Source organism: Barbus barbus (genome assembly GCF_936440315.1).
Source record: "Barbus barbus genome assembly, chromosome: 10".
Classification (NCBI taxonomy): domain Eukaryota; kingdom Metazoa; phylum Chordata; class Actinopteri; order Cypriniformes; family Cyprinidae; genus Barbus; species Barbus barbus.
The window spans coordinates 20,517,413-20,540,100 of NC_136738.1; the positions used below are offsets into that span (position 1 = coordinate 20,517,413).

Here is a 22,688-nt window from a genome sequence, read left to right on the forward strand (position 1 = left end):
TTTTAAAAATTGCTTATTGGGAATTTTTTATTTTTTTGGAAAAATAGAAGAAGATGTCAAACAAAGAAAGTAGACTTTACTCAATGACATTTAGATAAGATAGGATACTTGCACTAGATTTCTCCTTTTATCTCGGACATAGGCTTATTTTTCACTGACATTGACATTCACATAAATTAAAAATATGCATTAATTGAGAATTAACTTTGGATATCCAAGATTCACCTTGGATAACCTTTTTGCATACTTGTTTTGTTCAGATATTTCTTTTTGGTTTTCTAAATTATTTCTTTATAACACCAACTATTATTTTGAAAGGAAACCTCAATGAGCTCTATCGATCTTCCGGTCTGGAACTGCTTTTACAGAAGTAGATGTTACAAACAGTACAGGGCTAAACTAATTGATCGATGGTGGCTTGTCAGCCGCCATTAAATCGTACAAGAAGAAGAAGAAGAATTGATCGATTGTTTCAAAACCGTCTCGCATTTAACATATGGTGAATGCAGTAGTCTTATAGTAAATATTGTGATAGCTGTCGAAGATGTTAGGACTGGATCTGTCAACTGGTGAGTAGAATTTGTTACTATTTTCTTGCAATTTAAAGAGCAAAGCAGCAACATGTGTTAAGTATAAAATCATATGCAGTGTAATACCGGGTGCTTTTCATAACACATCGATATGACCTAGCATTAATAAATGATATAATTCTGATCAGCGGTGACATTTTTCTCTATTATTATTTATTTTGATTTTATTTATTTATTTGCAGGTGTGGATGGTGTGGTCGAAAAAATAGAAAAACTCCCCATAGACTTGTTTGCAGAAACGGTAAGATGTGTAATTGCATGGTCTGGCCGCCTACAATGGGAAGAAAAACATTACAAGTTTCTGCTTAAAAAAATGCAACACATCACAGATCATACTGCCATATTATCATAGTAGTTATTTAGTGAATGTACAATTTTTAAGTCTTGTATTACTCGTCTTCATTTTCCAGCTTCAGTCAATCCTGGTTCACCTTCAGGATCAGAACAGAGCAGTAGATTTGATTGAAGCCTGTGATGTAAGTTCACAAATCTACATCCCTGTTAATATACTATAAATTAAGCATGCATGTACCTGTCTTTACAATGCTTTCATTTCCCTAACAGCAATTTCAAAGAGTTGGGATAAACCTTGATCAGAAAGCTGTTCAAGATATTATAAAACTGATGACATACTATTTTAGGTACAGTATTATCGTTCTAACTACAGACTGTAGTTAGACAGTCTGGTTTAGTCTCTTTTGATATGTATCTGTTGCATTTGATTTAATCATAAATGTTTATTTAATCAGGTTAGCTGCAAAGAGCAATCTCAGTGCGGATGTCTTGGTCAGTAAAGTGACTGAATGCAGCAGCAAATGGTCCAAACCAACACTACAGTTGGTGCACCAGCTTTGGACTGAACATGGTGCTCTTCTACATGCACATCAGGAGGTCCTGACAATGGCTAGTATTGGACAGGTGTGTCACTTGATTCTAGCTTATAGTGTAATCATCGGTCAACCACTGTTCTCAGTCAGGTTGTTGATATCAAAGCTTCTTCACGTTTAGCTTGTAGATATCCAGTGGAAGCTTGGAATGGCAGTGAGCTCAGATACCTGCCGGTCCCTCAACTCCCCGTTCATCTCTGTTCTGATGAAAATTGCAGACACATCAGGAGAGATGTCATATAAATCCTTTGAGATGACAGTTCAGCAGTTTCAGGTATGGAAGAATGCATTTTCCTCATTTCATTCAACTGTCTGAACTGCTGCAATTAATCGTTCTCTTTCTGTTATTTTGTCCCTCAGAACTTCTACAGGCAGTTCAAGGAAATGGCCTCTGTTTTAGAGACGGTTTAATATTTTTCTGCAAGCGATTTTTATTTTTCTGCAAGTGATTGTGAACCATTTTGTCTATGAACAAATATTTACATATAAGTACAGTATTTAACAGTTTAATGTAAATTTGTTGAATTTTGCACTGAGCTTTTATTTTTATTCTACTGTTACAGTAGCTACAAGGTTAAAAATCTTACTTTATCATGATAAATAATGGTATTATGTTAGAAAATGTCAGATTTCTTGTTTTTTTTCTGTGGATCATCATAAATTTCCATTTGTCATTATTATTGATCTTCATAATTGTCTTCAGTGCCCCACTTCTAATAGTTTTTACACTTTCAAATAACAAATAACAGAAGCTCAAGAACATGAATTTCTCTTTTTCATTAATAAAAATATTTGCAGAATCAATATTTTGTGTTGTATTTAATAAAAAGATATTAACACGAATTAACTTTAGGTTATAGATGTTCAACTGAGAGAAGATGTATCTGCAGTATATAATATAGTATGCGTATTGCATACTCTGTGCAGTATGCTGTATTCCACAAAGCAATGTGCTTGACCTCCAGTTTGACTAACAAACTAGATTGAAATCCAGAGGTCACTGTTTGGCTGGCTGCTTCAGCTGGTAGATGTTTAGAAAAGCAAGTTTCTCCATTCATGGTTATTACAAGTAGTTTTATTTTTCTGATTACATAAAAATCACAAGAAAAAAATCATTAAAAAAGCTCTTAGAAGCATTAAATAACATGTTTTTCTTTGTCTGCTGTCAGGTTTTCTACAAGAGTAGTTGATCACATGACATTTACAGCTTGAAAAAATTATCTTTAAATGGGAGTCCATGATAGCAGCATCCAGGTTGTGTACTTCTGAATAGCATACTACTCTTACAATTTCTACAATGCTACTATTTCTGTAGACTACTATACTACTATATACTACTTAATATGAAATATGTTGGTATTTGATTCGAATTATGTACATTGTATAGTATATTCCTCCATTATAACGTTGAGAGACAGCAGAGGGCGCCGTTGATTCTTTTTTTTGTGTGTGTGTGTGTGTGTGTGTGTGTGTGTAGTAGGCTATAATTTTTTTTTATAAAAACGTGGCAGTAGATGTGTGATGTTTCCAGTTCACCATACTTGCAAAAAAACAAAACAAAAAAAAACACTACACCTGCAGTATTTAATATTACTAAAAATATTGCTCAAATTCATCTTCACATGCATAGGATACCTTTGAATTCACATAGAATTTTAAAAGTGTGTTCATCCTAAACACACCCTGAACCTCACCTTATACTTGCTAGATATGTAAAGAATGCTTTGTCCACAGTAAAGTGTCTGGACTGAGTGCAATGTTGACTGTATTTTGTGTTCATATTTTGTTTGGTTTGAGTTTAAAACATGAGTATATATATATATTGGGAGATTTTTTTTTATGTGTGTATGTGTGTGTATGTAGATAGATAGATAGATAGATAGATAAAATATAATATAGATCCATTTTCACAACCGGGGTAAGTTGTCACAAAAAGTCAGCCCATAAGAAGCTGACTTAAATATTCATTGGAGTAAAAACTGTGAGAACTAGCTCTAAAACGTTGAACTCTTAATATACCTTAAGCCTGAATAAAGTTGACTTGCTTTCCTCAGTCAGGCCAGTGCCGTGTGCTTCCTGAAGACAGGGGAGCCAGAGATCCACACACATACACACACTCAAGTGAACGCCTCTCCTATGGCTGCTGCGGCCACTCCTCCTGGAACAACAGCGCTCTGTTCTCCAACGTCGTTAAATGACACAATAACGACTGAAAAGTGATGTCCAGCGACTTTAAAGGACTACAGCTGATCTGCAACTTCGGCGTCCACAATCCGAAGCGCTGGGACTCGAGAAACCTGCAGGAATAAAACGCGCCTCCTTCAAGCAGCAGTACTTATATATGGCAGCAGTAACTTCATATATGGATTATTCGAGCCCTCAGACCCTTTGAATGGATGTTTTCATCTTTAAACCGTGATCTGACCTTGGAATAAAAGCTCAAATCATCGCTGCATCTTAAAAGCCATTATTTTTGTACTTAAGCTCTCAAGGACACACGATCCTTGCGCACTTATGACTAAAGCGTGAGTGATGTTTCCAACTGCTTTCACACAATACTGACCCGTGCATGTATGTATTTAGGCATTTAGCGGTATAAAGGCACTGAGTTGTTGCATAAAGCAACTAATTTGTCCCGGAGCCCTTGGAGCGATGGAGGGACAGGATGGCAAAGGGAGTAATGACAGTAATCAAAAGGCAGACAAAAGGTTTGCGCTTTGGTACATGGGCTGGTCGTCTCTGGACAGGCGGACCACGCTGCCCATGCTGCCCTGGCTGGTGGCGGAGATCCGGAGGAAAAGTGAGAAGAACGAGTCCGGTCCCGCACAGGCCAGAGAAGTTCAGCTGTATCTCTCGCCTCCTTTGATCCGATGCGTGCCAGCAAACAGCAGCAACCCGTCCGTGTTCATTTTCGAGCACAAAGCACAGTTTATCTCCAGGTTTATCCACAATAGCCATGACTTGTCTTATTTTGCCTACCTTATCAGAAGTCAACCCGATAACCCCGAGTCTGAGATGGCATGCCATGCTTTCAAAGCATGTGATCCAAACCAGGTATGTAGCCTATATGGCCACTCTTTCAACTGTTGAGTGTTTTATCTGTTAAATAGATTGATCGAAAACACAATGGTTAAAGTTTATAAATCAATCTTTTCTGAGATTTGGATTAGAGGTGAACTGGTTATCGGTAGGCTATTCGATCTACAGATAAATGACATTATTTGACGTTACGTTTTTCACCGATATTAAGACTTTTTTGCAACTTAAATTGTTATATATTCTTAAATATATTGTTTATTATTTAATAACTCCTCTGGATTAATTTTTCTTTTTAAGGATATTCACACTTTTTTTACTTACAGTCATCTATCTATCTATCTATCTATCTATCTATCTATCTATCTATCTATCTATCTATCTATCTATCTATCTATCTATCTATACCCTGCACCATGACCAAGGAGCAAATTACTATCATTGTTTTGTACAATTATTTTTTAGAGGGCCACATGGTACATTGACAAGAGTAGAAGTGTGATACTGGCTTGGAGATATATATGTCTGTCTGTCTGTCTGTCTATCTATGTATAATGCAAATGAGAAAAAAGTAAACTTAATTCCTTTGAACCCCCCCCCCCCCCATTTTTGTAATGCAATTTTATAATTTACAAACATGAACTTTCACAATGTCTGTGCCAATGCACCCTGACGTTTAGTCTGCTGTATGATTGACAAGTCTTTGTCAGTTGGATAAATGCCAGTATGTAGGGCACCGTTGCGCCAGAGGAATTAGATTTAGAGAGCATCATGTAAAGACGGGTCAGATCTCTCCTGGCACATGCAGAGGAAGGATTAATCAGATCAGCTATACAATACACACTTAGAATATTGAAATCCCCTCTCCCGCTCCTCTGCTCACTAGCTGTCATACTGCCTTGAAGCAATATTAACAACCTTGAAGCACTGCACTTACATCCGAGTTCTCGGTTTCATGGTATTGATTAGAGATTAGTTGTAATGTGAACCTAATGTTAGTTTGCTGCTGAGCTATATTTGAGATGCCTGTTCAATGCACTTTGTTGAGCTGAATGAAACATGGATTTAAGCCTACACTTCTATTTATGCAATGATTTGCTATGCATTTTATTACACATTTACAAGCATATATTTATGTTGCTCTGTGAATTTTAGTTGAAAACTAATACCTTTCTTTGCACTTGCTACATTATTTATGCTATTTGTACTATTGTTGTACAATCTCAGAGGTAAAAGTTCTTAGAAGTGAATGTGAGGAAGGGAAAATTTCTGGTGTCCTATGAGTGCACGTTGAGCTCCAGAGGCAACATACTTCACCGTCATGTGTTATGCAAGAAAATCTATCTGGATAGCAACACGTGCTTAGATGGTCCATGAGGAATGTGTCTTAGCTCACGTCTTAAGATGGCTGCTGGCTCATTTCGAAGTGCTACCATGCACTATAGTCTGTCCACAGTGTCCAGTGTTCAGAGACTGACTTGGCTGACATTTTGCCATATAAATATCTCCTACTCCTAATGCAGCCCGATCAATCTTTTCTAGATGCCTGTGGAGTGACAGTTCAATCTTTAATGCTGTGGGGGAACCCACTGGTCCCTTATTTATAACTCCACCTTCAGCATGGAATTGCCCACCCAGTGTAAGGGCAACAAAGTAAGGTTATGTTTCCTTTCATAATGATATACTATGTGCACGCAGATGCCTGGCCTCATTTGACTGATAGAAATGAAAAGAAAGCATTATCTGTGATTATGTGGTAGTGTGTTGTTTATGCTGTGGGCAAGAAAAATGGCTGGGGTCCCTCTGATGCATTTTGCTCATTGTTTATGCATTTTAAGATGCGGCTGTTTGTTTGCGGTTTGGAGCGATCATCAAAGTATGAAGCAAAATCAATGTTGTACAGGATAAAACCCACAAGTCAGAGTTTCAGAATACAGCACAGTGTCTTATTTTATCCAGCTGCCCTAAATACCTTCCTGGTAAGCATAATTAGAATGACTCCTGGGATGCCAATCTACATCTAGTACTGGTGATTTGAGTTTCCTTTGTCTTAGACTAGTGTGAATTGTGTTTGGTACCGTTTCAAACTAGGGGATTCACAAACGTTTGATAGAAATAAAAAGATTTTGAGCAGTTTATTTTTGTGGCCATCAAGGTTAATTTGTGCTTTCTAAAGACTGGTCAAATCTCAGAAGATTACTTTATTCTTTATTTCTTTTGAAAGCAGTTTTTAGCAGTGTGGTGGAAAAAATAATTCTTCACATAGTATAATGAAATTATGTTGCTGCTTTTATATTTTACGAAGGGGTACCTTTGCATGGGGAGCTTCATATTTTGAGGTCCATGTAATCAGGAACATTAAAAACTTCTGATTTACAGTAATTAATTCAGTTGAGGTTGAATGAAGCTTGCCCCTGGGCCCTGCAAGACTGAAAGTACATAATCACAACCATTGTAGTGTTTCGTAACCAAGCCTGCCTTCAGATATTCATTTAACAAAATCCTCATAAATAATTAATGAACCTGCTTAAAACATGAGCCATCTTTCTGTGCTCCTTTCTCAGTTTTCAATCTTATTTTTACGAAGCCACCAGTGATCTTTGAATTTTATATCTTAGTTTTTAAACAGCATTCTGATAAATTCCTTTCAACCCTTTAAACATGAGGAGTAAGGTCACGGCAGCACATTGATGAAATTTTGCACATTCTTTAAATCACAAAAGCAAAATAGCAATAACCTTGTGAAATAGGAGGTCATATGCACTAATCAATGGATCTGAATTTCATAAATTTTTAATGAAAAGCAGGAATTTCTTCAGGAAGCTCTTTGTGTTTAAAGAGAACATGTAAAATAATCAGTTTAAACTATTAATAATCCACACAGCTTTGATGCGTAAATCAAAGAGGTTTAATTTTCCTCAGCTGGTTTCGAGTCTTAAAAAGCTTTAGCTATACACCATAGCCCAAAAATGTTTGACAATTATCTGCTCTTGAAAAATGTATGAATGCCATTGCATTAGGTTACATCATATAAACCCAAGTGGCATATATCTGTAAACATCAGAATGCTTCACAACAGCAGTTTGTTTTAAATTGTAGAAGAATATATGTGCTGTTCAGAATAATGACAAAGCATTTGGACATTTTCTGATTGTCAAACATGTTCATAGTTAATGTAATGAACTACACCTGTGCTTAATGTGCTAGGACACCTGTGTCTTAAGTCTGATATATTCTGTCATCAAATGCAATGACAAGGCTTGGATGCAGGAAATTCAGAAATGAGAGAACGGATGGGAAACGCTAATGAAACGTATAATAAACCATGTTTGTTTTTACAGCTTTTGCAATTCACACTCTAAACACACTGCACGATTTTCGGCTGTCCCAGACGAAAGATTGATATCGTGAAACAATCGTGGTGATTTCTGTGATCGTGGCTCCTAATCGGTGCTCTTATGTCGCACAGTGAGAGAGATTCAAAGACGGCCGTTTTCACGATCTTGCGACCAAAGATTTTGTTTCTACTTTTTTCAGCACACTTAAAAACTACAACTGCTAAAGTGTGATTTATCATGCTATTTGTGTTTACCATTAGCGCATGCTGATGACGTTTTATTCTTTTATAGTAACGTGCGTTGTATTGTACGAGTCAATAGGTGTCTTCATCGTGCAGTTTACACACACGTCGTAGCCAAGTTTATTAGATCCATGTCACACAGTGTGACATGCAATGTGATCTTATAGGATTGCTAAAATCGTGCAGTGTGTTTTGGGCTTTACTTTCATCCTTACATGTTTGGTTCAGTGCAAATAATTCATTAGACTAAATGTGGTTCTAGCGTCATCTTGCAATTAAATAATTCAGACCATTTAGGGGTTTATAAAACACTGTCGTTGATTTCTGGTGAGGTCATTGAAGTTTCTTGCTAATGTGACAAAGGGTTTCTCTCTTTTTCTTGCACACTGGGCTTGTGTCCTAAAAACAGCACTAGAATGCATTGCCTTTCCACTATCAAATAAAAAAATCTGCTTTTGGCAGATTATTCAAGCTGGTTAAACTAGGTAGTTAGAGACTTTTTGGAAATCTCTGGGTGTTCCTGGGAATAAGTCATTTGTCAGATGAAAACAAGCAGCCACTCCCTTTGTGCTGCTTACACAGGCAGCCCATTGCAGGAGACGATTGCTTTAATGATTGTTTGCTTTTCCTCCTGATTTCAAGGAGCCTTTTCTCCCAGCTGCACTGTGATTTTCCACAAGTTAGCTTTGGGGTTTTAATGAAATATTTGCATTAAACTGAGCCATATTTACTGAGAGATATGCAGTGGACCACAAAGGTCTTAGTTGTCTTCATTTTTACTCCAGACTCCTTGTGAAGATCTTGCAATAACTGCATAAAAGCAATTGAAAAGTAAAGAAAAGTGCTGCCTACCCATGCAGAACTTGCTGCTACAATGCTAGCCTGTTCTGAGTGGTTGCCAGGGTGTTTCTATACAGTTGCTAAGGCATTCTGAGTGGACTATAATGTGGTTTATAGGGTTTTCTAGATGGTTACTTTCCCGGCCTCAAGTCTCTGGTTCCATTTATAATTCAGGTCCCTCAGGTCAGGTCAGCTAGATGAAAATTATAAGACTGATTGCTTTGAAAAATAATAGCACACTTCTTCTCAACAAGCCACATCTTAAATATCAAGTTATGTGCTGAAATGTAATATGGTGGGTTAGGTTTTTGTTGTGCCTGAGAACCCATAAAAAAGATTATTTATATTATAGGTGTAGTTCCATGCCAGTTATTTGGGAAGGCAATGTGTCAAATGTCCTTTGCTGATGTTTGCCTGATGTGAAGGTTTTCATGGGTTTCAGTACATTTGACAAACCTGTCTTTATCTTTGTAAAGATAGACCAGTTTGCACAGTGTGCAGTTATGTTTGGCTTACTCTCTATTACTGCCTTGAACAAGTAATCCATGTGACCTTGGTATGGCGACTTGTATTTTTATGCGGCAAGCACTCGGTGGCTATTATGAGGCTTTAGTTCCTGGATTTGTTTGCATCGACTGGATTCTTGTTCACACTACTGCTTTGCTCTCTATGTGCACTTTGCAACATGCTAATGTGTCTCAGAGCTTGCTGTGTCGTACTTTGAAGGAAATGTCACCTTCGTTTGAACCATGACTGAAACTGTTTTTTTGCTTTAGCAGATTCTTGTTAAAGCATCATGTTCCCTACTATTTGTTTTCTTTAATGTAGCTACAGTTTACAGAGTCTCAGAATTGAATCTTATACCAGGCTTGTGGTAGTCATGTAGACCAGGCCAGCCAAGCATGCTCTTCCAGTCTAGTCTGAGTGGGTCTAGTGTCTGTTTGAAGACTGTTCATTTCTGGCCCAATTCTGTCACCAGACTCCTTTTTGTATTCTCTCAACAAGACGTGTCTTGCTGATAAATCAGTTTTATTTAACGTTGCCATAACCTTGTATACACTTGAGCTGGAGAGACGTGGCAGAATATTTCTGAGCCAAGCAAAGGCACAAAAGATCATGGTCATAGTATATTTTGAGGTATATCAGAATTAGAATCAGAATGAGCTTTATTGGCCAAGTATGTTTACACATACAAGGAATTTGTTGTAGTGACAGAAGCTCCACAGTGCAACAGAAAGACAGCAACAGGACAGGACACAGATAATAAAATAATAACAATTAACCAAAAGGCAATGTACAAAGCAGCAAAACACAATATATAATATAAACAACTATGTATGTACAGGTCCAGTATGTGCAAATTAGAAATAAAATAGAAAATAAAGATCAAATTAGTGAGTGTGGTGAATGGATAGTGTATTATAGTTGTGTGTTCCACGTTTATTGTTGAGTGTTAATGAGATGGATTGCCTGAGGGAAGAAATTGTTCCTGTGTCTGGTCGTTCTGGTGCACAGAGCTCTGTAGCGTTGACCAGACGGTAACAGTTCAAAGAGGGAGTGTGCTGGGTGTGAGGGGTCCAGAGTGATTTTACCAGCCCTTTTGCTCACTCTGGATAAGTACAGTTGTACCAATGATTCGCTCAGCAGTCCGGACTACCCTCCGTAGTCTTCTGAGGTCAGACTTGGTAGCTGAGCTGAACCAGACAGTTATTTTAGTGCAGAGGATGGATTCAATGATGGCAGAGTAGAATTGTTTCAGCAGCTCCTGTGGCAGGTTGAACTTCCTCAGCTGGCGAAGAAAGTACAACTTCTGTTAGGCCTTCCTGACAATGGTTTATGTGAATCTCCCACTTCAGGTCCTGGGAGATGGTGGTGCCCAGGAATCTGAATGACTCCACTGCAGTCACAGTGCTGTTCATGATGGTGAGTGGGGGGAGAGCAGGGGGGTTTCTCCCGAAGTCCACTATCATCTCCACAGTTTTGAGCGTGTTAAGCTCCAGGTTGTTAAGACTGCACCTAGGGGTGGGCGATATGGGAAAAATATCATATCACGATTTTTTTTAGAAATATCACGATTCACGATTTTAATCACGATTCTTTGTCATGTTAGTTTTACTATTTTGGTTTTACAAGTTGTCTGAGCATTACAGCCAAACTAGAAAGACAAAGACACATGGCAGATATTTAGGCCAAAGTGGGTGAAGATAAAAAATCTTTTTCATTATTTTATCTTTCTTATTAAAAAATAAGAACAAAGATACACATTACAAATACACATAATATACAAATAAAAAAAAAAGTGCTTTTATTTTCAGGTACAATAGGTGTATTTAGCAGGAGCATTCAATGAAATTGAATGAACAAATATAAAAATAAAACAATTCCTAAAGCAACTGTATTAAAGTTTTTCAGTCAAGAATAGTGAGTGATTTTTCTCTTTGTGTTTTGTTAACGTTAAATGAATAGTTCCCCCAAAAATAAATATTCTGTTATCTGTCTGTCAATTCTGTCATAATGTTTTATTTTTATACCATCATTTACTCAAAAGTTGTTTTAAACCTGAATGAGTTTCTTTCTTCTGCTGAACATAAATGCTAATTTGAAGAAGGTGGAAAACCAAACAGTTGCTGGTCCACAGTGACTTCCATAGGATTTTTCTACTATCAAAGTCAAAGTGGACCAGCAACTGTTTGGTTACCCTCATTCTTCAAAATATCTTCTTTTGGGTTCAGCACAAGAAATTAATAGAGGTTTGGGACAACATGTGAGTGAGTAAATAATGACAGAAATTTAATTTTAGGGTGAACTATCCCTTTAATGACAATCGACAGCATGTTTAGTGTCCTGTCCCTTTAAGAGCTGCACGCATCTAATATACAGGCACGCATCCGTTTCTCTCTTAACTATTTACTTTCATTTTAGAGATAACCAACTCAGTCTGTATGTAAACCTTGTGTGTTTTGACAGTATTAGCGCAGAAGATAAGTTAGTTGAGTAATCAGGCGCTCGCGCTGTTAGACAGGCGTTTTAGTGCGCGTGCTTCAGGTGTATGCGCTCAGAAAAAGCGCACGTCAGACCAGCGCGCGAATTAAACATTTAACCAGCAAGGCTTGTGTGCAAATAATGTACTTCTGCGATCGCGAATAAGTGCAGTGTCCTGTCAGAGTAACTCTACTGCTGTATGTCGTGTTGTACAGTATATAGAGACGGCGGCGCCAGAACTGTATTTGACTTAATGTGTTCTGTAGCACGATACTACGATATTTCTTAAAAAGCAGATCGTGGAGACATTTTTATCGTGCACGATCAAAAATCGTCATATCGCACACCCCTAACTGCACCAGACAGCCAGCTCCTTAACCTCCTGTCTGTAAGCAGACTCGTCACCGTCCTGGATGAGGCCGATCAGTGTGGTGTCGTCTGCAAACTTCAGCAGCTTGACAGAGGGGTCTTTAGATGTGCAGTCGTTGGTGTAGAGGGATAAGAGCAGTGGGGAGAGTACGCAGCCCTGAGGAGCTCCAGTGCTGATGGTTCGAGTGCTGGATGTGAATTTACCAAGCTTTACTAACTGCTGTCTGTCTGTCAGGAAGCTGTTGATCCACTGGCAGGCGGAGGTGGGGACGGAGAGCTGGGTTAGTTTATTCTGAAGGGTTTCCGTGGTGATGGTGTTAAAAGCGGAGCTGAAGTACACAAACAGGATCCTCACATAAGTCCCTGGTCTGTCCAGATGCTGCAGGGTGAAGTGCAGTCCCATGTTGACTGCATCATCCACAGACCTGTTTGCTCTGTAGGCAAACTGCGGTGGGTCCAGTAAGGGTCCAGTGATGTCCTTCAGATGAGCCAAAACCAGTCTTTCAAATGATTTCACGGCTACAGACGTTAGGGCCACAGGTCTGTAGTCTTTAAGTCTAATAATTTTGGGTTTCTTTGGGACGGGGATGATGGTGGAGCATTTGAAGCATGAGGGGACTTCACACAGCTCCAGTGATCTGTTGAAGATCTGTGTGAAGATGGGGGGCAGCTGATCAGCACAGATTTTTAGGCAGGCTGGTGACACACCGTCTGGACCTGGCGCTTTCCTTCTTTTGTTCTTCCTGAAGACCTGGCACACATCTTCTTCGCTGATTTGAATCGTAGGTGTGGGGGAGAGAGGGGTTGCTGGAGGTGTGAATGGTTGTGTGGAGAGGTGTTCAGGTGTGGGGTGATCTTTCAAAACGACAAAAGAACTTGTTCAAGTCATCTGCCAGGTGTTGATTCTCCACAATACTGGACGATGGTGACTTGTAACTGGTGATATCAACTGGTGGATATTCCTATCCACACTGAAGCAGGATCACTGGAAGATCATTTTTTCCTGAGCTTGTCAGAATAGTTCCTCTTTGCCACTCTGATCTCCTTTTCCAGTGTGTATTTGGCCTGTTTGTACAAGACTTTATCCCCTTTTCTGTAAGCATCTTCTTTCGCCTGACGGAGCTCTCTGAGTTTTGCAGTGAACCATGGTTTGTCATTGTTGTAGATTATATGAGTCCTGTTAGGAATGCACATATCCTCACAGAAACTGATATAAGATGTTACAGTCTCGTAAGTTTTGAGTGAACCATAAATCCAAAAACAAAATATCTGACATTCACACCAGATTTTAACCCAAAAATATGAATGCAGAGTTGAGTATGAACATTAGGGACATGGCCCTACCAAAGTTAAGAGGCTACTGAATAATCCCTGCCAGCTGCAGCTAAATGTAATAAATCTACTAAATGTAATTCATGTCGTGTTTAATTTGTTTTATTTAAAATTTTATTTCCCGTAAAAAGTTCACTTAAGTGTTTCAAAGGACTGTCTAGCTCGTGACTGTGCATGGGTTGGGAATGATCTAAATGCTGCTTCAGTTCTGAACCCCCAACTGCTGTAAATCACAATTTCTTTACTGTCCTGTGCCTTTCATTGAGGAGCCACATCAAAAAAGCTAATTAGAATGTCAAGTTTTCCAAAAATGGTGCATTGGCAAAACTGAACTTTTCTTAAGAATGAAATTCTTAACTCACACCCTCCCCCCAAACTTAAGCGTAAAGTTAGGAAATGTGTTTGAAAATGCAAAATGTTCTTAAGAATGTTTGTATCTTTTTTCTCAATATTGTTGTGAAGACAAAAATTCAGCTGAATTTAAATTCCTGAAGATAACTTTCTGAAAAAAGGGTTAATATCCTCTTTAAGAAAGGACAGTGTCCACTGTGTCTTAAATCTTGAATTTTAGAAAAAATGTACTTATGTAAAATCTAAAATATTTAGAATTTTTCAAGAATCGAACTTACAAACCTCTTACAATTTATCCTATAAAAAGTCTTAATCACATTTTTGTGATTTTTTTTCTGAAACATGCGTGTAAGATCCTGTAAAGAAAAACATGAATATACAGTACTTAGGATTTGTAATTATTTTGTGTGTATAGTGTTACTGATTTGAAAAAGTCTTAACCACTGTTTAAATCAAACCTATGCCCTTGCACCTAGTTTCAAAAGATTCCTACTGATGTTCAGGTGTACAAAAACAGAGATCTGATTTTCTTAGCTTTAGGTTTCATTCTAACTGATCGACAGTAGTATCAGATACCAGAGAGGAGGCCCGTCTGATAGATTTATATCCATTTGGCTTCTTTAATGCACTCTCAGGTTCCTCCAGCTGTTTTTTATTTTTATTTTATTTTTATATTGCCAGTCTGCCTTGGTGTTTGTATTACTGACTCCTAAATAGTTCCTCAGGGTCTGAACCTAGTTAGTTATGCAACCTGCATGTCTCCCTGCAAAAGTTTAACATAACAACTAAGCCTTGTTATGGACGTTTTGTCCTTGTTTGCCTTTCATATTTTTATTGTTGATCTAATGTCTTAAACTGTTCTCCAGGTGCCTGAGGTTATTAGCAGCATTAGACAGGTGTCCAAGACTGCTCTTAAGGAGGAAAGCAAGCCCAAGCAAGAGAGTGACGAGTCTTTCTACAACTCCCAGAAATTTGAAGTGCTGTACTGTGGAAAAGTGACAGTCAACCATAAGAAAGCCCCTTCCACGCTGATCGACGACTGTATTGACAAATTCCGCCAACATGAGATTGAACGTAAGCGTCTGCGGCTCCTCAATGGCCAGCGCAGCTCCACCGAGGCCCCAGTGGAGTTCATTATGGGTGACGACCCTCTAAGCTCCTCCCTTTGTGAAGTCGATGAACCTGAGCCCAACCTAAATGAGGAAGAACTGTCTGAGATGGGCAATGGGAATCTGGCCATGACTAGCTCATCCAGTACGGGCAGCCTACTAGGGACCTTTCCTGAATCTATCTTGACTCAGGACTCCGGTTTTGCAGAGCAGCAGGAGATTCGTACTCGCTGTAATAGCCTGGCGGGCGGCCTACAGAAAAGGCCTAGAGAGACGGGCAAGGGGTCAACACGTAGGAGACACGCTAGCGCGCCCAATAACGTGCAGCCGTCTGATGCTGACAAGAATCGCACAATGCTCTTCCAGGTACTACATGCAGAAACACACTTACTTTTAGTCTGTGAATTCATAAACCTTGACAGGTGACTCAAAAATGGAAATTCTTTCTTACTCATGTCGGAATACAAAAGATATTAATAAGTCTTTTGACTGTTTTTCACTTTCGAAGAAAGTCAATTCATTTTAGAGATTTTATTCAAAGCAAACTTCAAAAAAAAATTGGATTTTTAAATGGCTCTTTTATAGTATTTTTATTTTATAGTAGTTTTATAGTATCTCAGCCATGAAAATAGTCAAGGAAGGTGGCGTGGCGTTAAAACGTCAACCAACTAAATTTCAACTGTTTTTGTCAATACAGTGAAATTAATAGACAACCCTCTACATTGCGAGTTAATCACTCACAAATGCACCTTTCTAAAATTCTTGCTAGACTACTGAATAATGTCTGTCTTTAGCCATCGGCTATTTCACTCACCAGTTAGGTTAAGAATAAGTTTATATTTTTACTGTATGTTGTGTCCTGCTTCAGGCTGCATACACACTAGGTTCTAGCCTTAGTGTTTGACAGGAAAGAATGCGTAATCTCATTTAAGGGCATGGGAAGAGCAGTTTTAAATCTAAATGGCCAAAAAAAAAAAATTGAAATGGTTAAAAAAAATGTACTAGCCAAAGGCCATTCTATTGCCAGTGTGTGCATAGAGGGTTGATGGAGTTCAAAACAACTTTGGTAGGGTGACCATACGTGCCATTTTTCCCGGACGCATCCTGGCCAGGATTTCTATATTGCCTAAAATATCTAGGATTTGGCTTTGTTTGTGTGTGCAGACCGATCGGTGTATGACATCGGTTCCTTATGTTTCTGAACGCTCTGAAAAATGGCACTTATGGTCACCGTAACTTTGGACCACATTGACTTTCATTTTCTGAAACACAATGTTTTTAGTGCTCCATCTTGGGATGAACTATCCCTTTAACATTTAAAACAGGCCTACGCATTCAAATCTCTTTGAGAGGTGAAGCACTAAATTTTGCTAATTAGCATGCATGACAGTCATGCAGTCACACGTTTTCCTTTTAAACATTTTTCAAGGATAGGTGTCTCTACGGTCATTTGGTTAAGAAATCAGTTGCAGCTTCTGCAACCTTGTTAATAAGTAAAATGGTTTTGATGCAAATACTGCTTTAAAAAAAAAAACACTGCATGTTGAGTTATCCGTTATCGGACATTTAGCTTGATGTTTTTTTGTTTTTGTTCCTGCTGCTTCTTTCTCAATAAACAAAGTATGCTCTGAAATGGCTCTTTTGTGCAGGTTGGACGGTTTGAAGTGAATCTCATCAGCCCTGACACTAAATCTGTGGTTCTGGAGAAGAATTTTAAGGACATCTCATCCTGTTCACAGGTCTGTGTGTGTGTAAGGATTAGGTTTGTTTGGTTTTAGAGATAATCTCTTTCTCCCGCTCTTATTTAATGTCATCACATAGTGCTATTCAAAACAATTACCAAGCTACTGACATGAGGTTTTGTACCAGATTTATTTATAAAATTTTTTTTTTTACAAATTTACCTTAGAATATTTGTCTTGATTTTGAAATTCTCATAAAAAGATCAAACACTAAAAACATATTTCCTTAGTCTTGCATGTGTAAACACACTGAAGTGATCCTAATATCAAGGCAAGAAGTCACTCAGTTTCATGAGTTGCAGTTATTTTACTATAGTTAAGGGATGTTTGTATGCATTTTTATTTGGTAAAATCACTGTAAAACACATCTTTAAATGCTTATTGGGTTCATTGTTGTATAACACCAATGTTCAGTATAAATAACAATTCTGTGTATTACCAACAATAATCACGTTAAACAATTCTTGCACCAAGTAGAGTAGTTTATTAGACTAACTCTAAGCTGTTCACAGTTGCCACACAATGTAGCAACTTGATGCACGGTTCTGAACATGTTCTGATTCATCCAATCAGATTTCAGAGGCTGATTCATTTGTTTTATAAAGTGAATAATTTTGCTGCTCTATGTTGTTGTGACTTGCAGCTCCATATGTTTATTTATCATTCACGGATGTTGTTTTTTGTGCCTGCAGGGTGTAAAACAGACAGATCACTTTGGCTTTATTTGTCGGGATTTGGTGGAGTCTGGCCCAGCCCAGTATGTGTGTTACGTGTTCCAGTGCGCTAGTGAGTCTCTGGTGAGTCCTGACCTGTTTGCAGCACCTGTTGTCACCACACTGATAAATTATTTATCCTAAGCTACAATAACTTTCCCTTGCCGATTTTGTGGATATTGCCTTTAGTATGCTGATCTGTCTCCGAGCTCAATGCCACCCATGAATATTAGACCTATGTTTTTGCACACAATGTATAGAAATATTGTCCCATTTCAAAATGACAATTTAGACAACTTCACAAGTTAAATAATGTTTTATTATAAAATAATCATTTTCAGTGTAAGTCTATTGCTGTATATGTTTTTCACTTATTGAACCAAGATATTTTTTACTGACAACATTAATGTATTTGACCATTTTTTTTGTCTGCAAATGCTTTTCACAGGTCGATGAAGTAATGCTCACCTTGAAACAAGCCTTTACCACAGCAGCAGCTCTGCAGAGCTCTAAGAACCAAATCAAATTGTGTGAAGCTTGTCCAATGCATGATTTACACAAGCTCTGTGAGAGAATAGAAGGTACAGCCACCAGCTTCCATCAACTCACTCAATGTCCTTGTCCCACATTTAGCACAATATTCCAGTGCGTTTCTCTCTCAATGTCCCAGGTTTGTATCCTCCCAGGGCGAAACTAGCCATTCAGAAGTACCTGTCCCAACTGAGCGACAACGAGCAGGTCAACATATTCGAGCGGGTGCAGGTAGGCACACAAGGAGAAATTTTGCAGACAAAGTAACTAAATATCTTTGAATTTCAATTCTTTATTGCATATTTAGTTTGTATTTTCTCATGCATTAGAAAATGAAGCCAGCATCCGAACATGAAGAAAACGAGCTTGTGATTCTTCACCTCCGACAGCTGTGCGAGGCCAAGCAGAAGTCTCATGTTCATATTGGAGAGGTCCCACAGGTAGCATAACTATAAAAACAACATAAATGCACCACTTACTTCGCCCACCCACGCTGCCTTGCAGAGTTATGAAACTGTGACCTCTCTCTAATTGGATAAGACAGATTGGAAGTGTCATCTGAATACAGCTATAGATTAGAACAGAGCTCCTGAATGAATGCAGATGCCCTTCTGAGTGTGTGGTATGTTCTAGACAAATGGACGTACTTCGCCTTTGGAAACATTTCTAACTGCTTTTAAAGTTGACATGAAATCAAAATTAACCCTATTTACTTTTTTTATATTCCTGAATCCTGGTCTTATTGTGCACATTATAAATTTCCTTTTCTGTTGATACCACTTAGCTTTGCTGTTTGGCTACTAGTTAATGTGTATTAATTAATGTATAATTATACATATTATATATTCATGTTATAAAGTATGTATGTTTGTATATTGATCAAGCGTGATAGATAAAAATTATATTTCATATAAATGCTGTTCTTTTGAACTTTCTATTCATCAAGGAATCCTGAAAGAAATATCAGTTTCCAAAAATAAAAATACATATGTGCATAAAGACAGTTTTTATAAGGTGCTATGGAAACAATGAAATCATGAACTGTCCACCTTTAAATTCTACAGTGGATACAATGGTTTACTGGGAAAAAAAGGCGCAGTTAGCAAGATTTCCAGTGCATTCAATCTGTGCTTAAAGCTCACTTGTGTTTGCTGTGGCAGTGTTGTTTTAGATGAGTGACGATTTGATCCCTGATGCCTGGTGGTCTTTCTTACATAATTTTATAATCTATTGAGTGAAATGTCTCAGAGTGCAGAACACAATTTTCACGGATCTCTCAGAAAAATCTCTAGTTGTATGGCACATTCATTCTTACTTACTCACTCCCTTTATACCTTTGTGTGACAGCAGAATGCTTCTGGCAGCACCGTGACCTCTGATAACTCCATTGCGGGCCGCATTAAACTGGACGTGTTGAAGAACAAAGCCCGGAGTTCTCTGACAAGCTCCCTGGAGAACATCTTCTCAAGGGTGTGTGTGTGTGTTGTGCATCTATGTCTTAGTAGTTTATGAATGGGGATTGACCCATTTACCCCACCCTTGTACTGAATAATACCATTGTATGTGTACAGTATTATAATGAATCAACCATCTGCTGTATTTACTCACAAAACAATATCTATGTGTAAAGATAAAGCTAAGCCTGAATTGTCCATTAGATGTGTGTGTGTTCAGTTAAAGGAACAGTTTGTCTAAAAATTAAATTCACAATCATGTTGTTCCAAACCTGTATGAATTTCTACACTGGAGCTCAAACTGAGATAATTTTTTCGATGGTCACTGTTTGATATTGTTACATGGAAAAGAGCAGCATTCATTTTTTTCAAAATATCTTCTTTTGTGTTCCATGAATAATCATCCATAATGAATGACATGTTGATTAAATGATGAAAGAAGTTTAGTTTTATTTCTTTAAAGTGTGTAAATGTAAATCCTGACATTCAAGCAGGTTGCTGTTGTTTCTATATTTTAATTCTTAAATATTTCTTCTCTAGGGGGCCAACCGTATGCGAATGCGTCTCGGCAGCATGGGAAGTTTTGACCGCGTGAGTATCACACAACACGTGAACACCAGGATCTGTCATTTTAACCCCAGCTCTTGTTCTCTCCCTGCCAAGAATCTCATCTCAGTTCTGCCCTGCCAGCAAGCATGTCTCTGTGGTGTCAATTACCACTGCATGCTGAAAATAATACCAATGCTGTGTTATGATACACTACATGTTTTTCAGCATCAGCTTGTGTAATATGATTGAATCTGGCTTGTCAGCCTGGTCAGGAGGTCTTGCTTATTGGGGGTGGCTTGTTTTGACCCTGTCTATCTCACTGTGTCCGTGGGGTGTGAAATGTGAGGTGTGTGTGTGATGGTAAGCTGGACACGTCTCCATAGAAAACAAATCAGTCAGCTCTTCCTTCCCACGGGGTCCTCACATGGCTTCAGAGGCACTGCCAATGTGAGCACAATCTCTCGTGCTTAAACCTCAGCTCTCAATCACATGATAGAATGCAGCAGCTCCTTGCTCATGGCTCTCTTCCATGTTCTATATGTACTGTGAATCAGTTCTGAGAATTATTATCGTATAGTAAATCTAAATCAGCGATGAAAATAACTGATTTAAAGGATAATCCACCAAAAAAGAAAATTCTTTCATAATTTGCTCCCATGTTGTCCAAATGAACTACTTTCTCCTAAAAAAAAAAAATAGTAAGAAAGTAATCACAATGAAAAAAAAGATTAAAAATAGAATAAATATTTGGTTTATAAGGTAATGGAAAACCTGGAATGTCAGGGAAGTTTATATATGAATATCATTCAATTTATGTAGTGAATATCCATTTGTCTAGTTAGGCTCAGCTCTAAAATATTTCATAGGCTAAATACTCCATAAAACTTAATCCTAAACAATAGTAATGTCTATTTTAATTATTAAAAAAAAAAAATCAAAAACAACTGGAAAAATCATGGAAATTCATCGATCAAATTTTGTGCAAACCCCAGTTGGAAAATTATGCATTTTATAACAAAAAATATCAAACTAAGTCGTGTCCATAAACTATGATCAGTCACAAAAAATTGTTATTACTTTATCCTCAGAACTAACTTTTCTTTTCTTATCCATTTGTGCAATTACTTTTAGCCAACTGGTCCCAAATTGATCAAACTTAGGCTGTATAAAGGTTCCCATTCCCTTTGTGTTACCCTGCCAAGAGCACTATTATGCTGTTTGGATCATTTGTTTTTCCCAAATTTAGCTGTAGGCAGCTGTAGGAAGTGGACAGCGTTTGTGATTTGTGTGAGTGGAAGGAGAGAGAGCATTGTGCAGCCGTTGCTGGTTTCCTGGCCCTACTGTGTACTGACTCACAGGAGAGCATGAGTTCAGGAACTGCCATAGCGCAAGGACAGGAAACAGAGTGAGGAAGAGAGACCCTTCCTATAGCCACCACAGTAAACAGCAGCCAGAAACCTCCATTGTGCTGCGGTCCACCTCTAACAGCTCATGTGTGCCTGATGTGGCTCTGACACAGACTATTAACATAAAATAGATCACAAAGTGTGTGTGCAGTCACGCTACCACCAACACATCCACTTCTGCTTGGGGAAGCGAACCGAGACTCGGGCTGGACAGGGAGAGGGAAAGCGCTGGGTGAGTCGAGAATCAGTAGTTAGATGTAGCTGGAAGCAAGTCACTTGTTTTGCTTTATCTGAAACTTGAAGGTTGTACATGCATATCTCAGAAGATTGCTTGTTTCTGTCTGGCAAGTGGTTGGAATTTGAGGTTTGACTCTGGGATAAGCTGACTTTGTGGATTTTAAGGTTTGAGGAGACCTTGTCTCTATTGTGCGTCAGGGTGTTGGGTCCATCTCATCACTGGCCCGGTTCATTCTCTGTTCACCCAGCAGGGCGACTCCCCTGGTGACTCCCCACCTGGGACTCCACCCAGTTACATCGAGGAGGACCCAGATGCCCCGCAGTTCCGTCGCCGGGCGCACACCTTCAGCCACCCGCCCATCAAGAAGAAAATCTCCTTCACTGAGGGTTCCTCCCAGGCCTGTAAAGCTCCGTTGCGCCGACAGCAGTCTTTGGCCCCAGAGCTGCTGCAGAACAGGTAATTCATCACTTCCTGTTTGCTCTCATGTGATAAAGTCATATCTTTCCATCTGTTTTTCAGCAGTCATGTGATATTCAGAACGTTGCAGCAATGTGCTGGCGTGCTGAAAACAGCATGTTGGCTTTATATGCAAAATCATAAATATGGTTTAATACAATACAATACATATAAACTGATAAATGAATGATTTTAGCATGAATGCTTACGTGGAGCATGTGGCATGCTGTGTGTTTTGCTGGACTTAGCTCTAATTCAAATCATTTACAATATTACTAAAACTAAAGGATATGATGTTTACGTGATTTTTACTGTTTAATGTTTTGTGATCTATATTTGTTATTTTAAAGAATCAGCATTTTATTGATGGGATGATGGAGCCTGCCAAATTGTTCTAATTTTTATTATTTTTTAAATCCCTTCAAATACAGATTTTAGAAAGGCACATATCATAATGCTGGTTGATACCGATAAGTTTATTTTTGTGTAAATGGCAATAACTGATACATGGCTGATATTTAAA

The 22,688-nt window shown here is 38.3% G+C and overlaps 2 protein-coding genes across 6 annotated transcripts in view; both read left to right on the top strand.

Annotated features, from left to right (window-relative positions):
• Positions 1-318: 318 nt before the first annotated feature.
• On the top strand, positions 319-2,279 carry LOC306875850 (COMM domain-containing protein 6-like). The gene is made up of 7 exons (XM_079426599.1): positions 319-569; positions 773-831; positions 1,001-1,066; positions 1,155-1,231; positions 1,340-1,508; positions 1,599-1,751; positions 1,838-2,279. Exons 1-7 carry the CDS (start codon positions 545-547, stop codon positions 1,886-1,888), a joined length of 600 nt encoding a protein of 199 aa, XP_079282725.1. The 5' UTR covers positions 319-544; the 3' UTR covers positions 1,889-2,279.
• Positions 2,280-3,570: 1,291 nt separating this feature from the next.
• LOC306876474 (TBC1 domain family member 4-like) overlaps positions 3,571-22,688 on the top strand; it is a 36,455-nt gene continuing 17,337 nt past the window's right edge. For 2 of the 5 annotated variants that reach the window (XM_079427667.1, XM_079427670.1), the window contains exons 1-10: positions 3,587-4,531; positions 14,834-15,442; positions 16,726-16,815; positions 17,511-17,615; positions 17,980-18,112; positions 18,202-18,293; positions 18,392-18,502; positions 19,413-19,532; positions 20,057-20,107; positions 21,960-22,165. In XM_079427667.1, coding sequence (XP_079283793.1) covers positions 4,130-4,531; positions 14,834-15,442; positions 16,726-16,815; positions 17,511-17,615; positions 17,980-18,112; positions 18,202-18,293; positions 18,392-18,502; positions 19,413-19,532; positions 20,057-20,107; positions 21,960-22,165 — 1,919 coding nt within the window. In that variant the 5' untranslated portion in view covers positions 3,587-4,129. Of the gene's footprint in view, positions 4,532-14,833; positions 15,443-16,725; positions 16,816-17,510; positions 17,616-17,979; positions 18,113-18,201; positions 18,294-18,391; positions 18,503-19,409; positions 19,533-20,056; positions 20,108-21,956; positions 22,166-22,688 lie in introns of all 5 variants that reach the window. The other 3 variants (XM_079427666.1, XM_079427668.1, XM_079427669.1) reach the window with 3 other exon arrangements.

What these genes read in the sequence shown, in the direction of transcription:
- LOC306875850 (XM_079426599.1), top strand. Translation starts at nt 545, where the DNA reads ATGTTAGGACTGGATCTGTCAACTG. An exon ending in TAGACTTGTTTGCAGAAACG is followed by an intron (nt 832 to 1,000) that starts GTAAGATGTGTA and finishes TTCATTTTCCAG; the next exon opens with CTTCAGTCAATCCTGGTTCA. An exon ending in CTGATGACATACTATTTTAG is followed by an intron (nt 1,232 to 1,339) that starts GTACAGTATTAT and finishes TTATTTAATCAG; the next exon opens with GTTAGCTGCAAAGAGCAATC.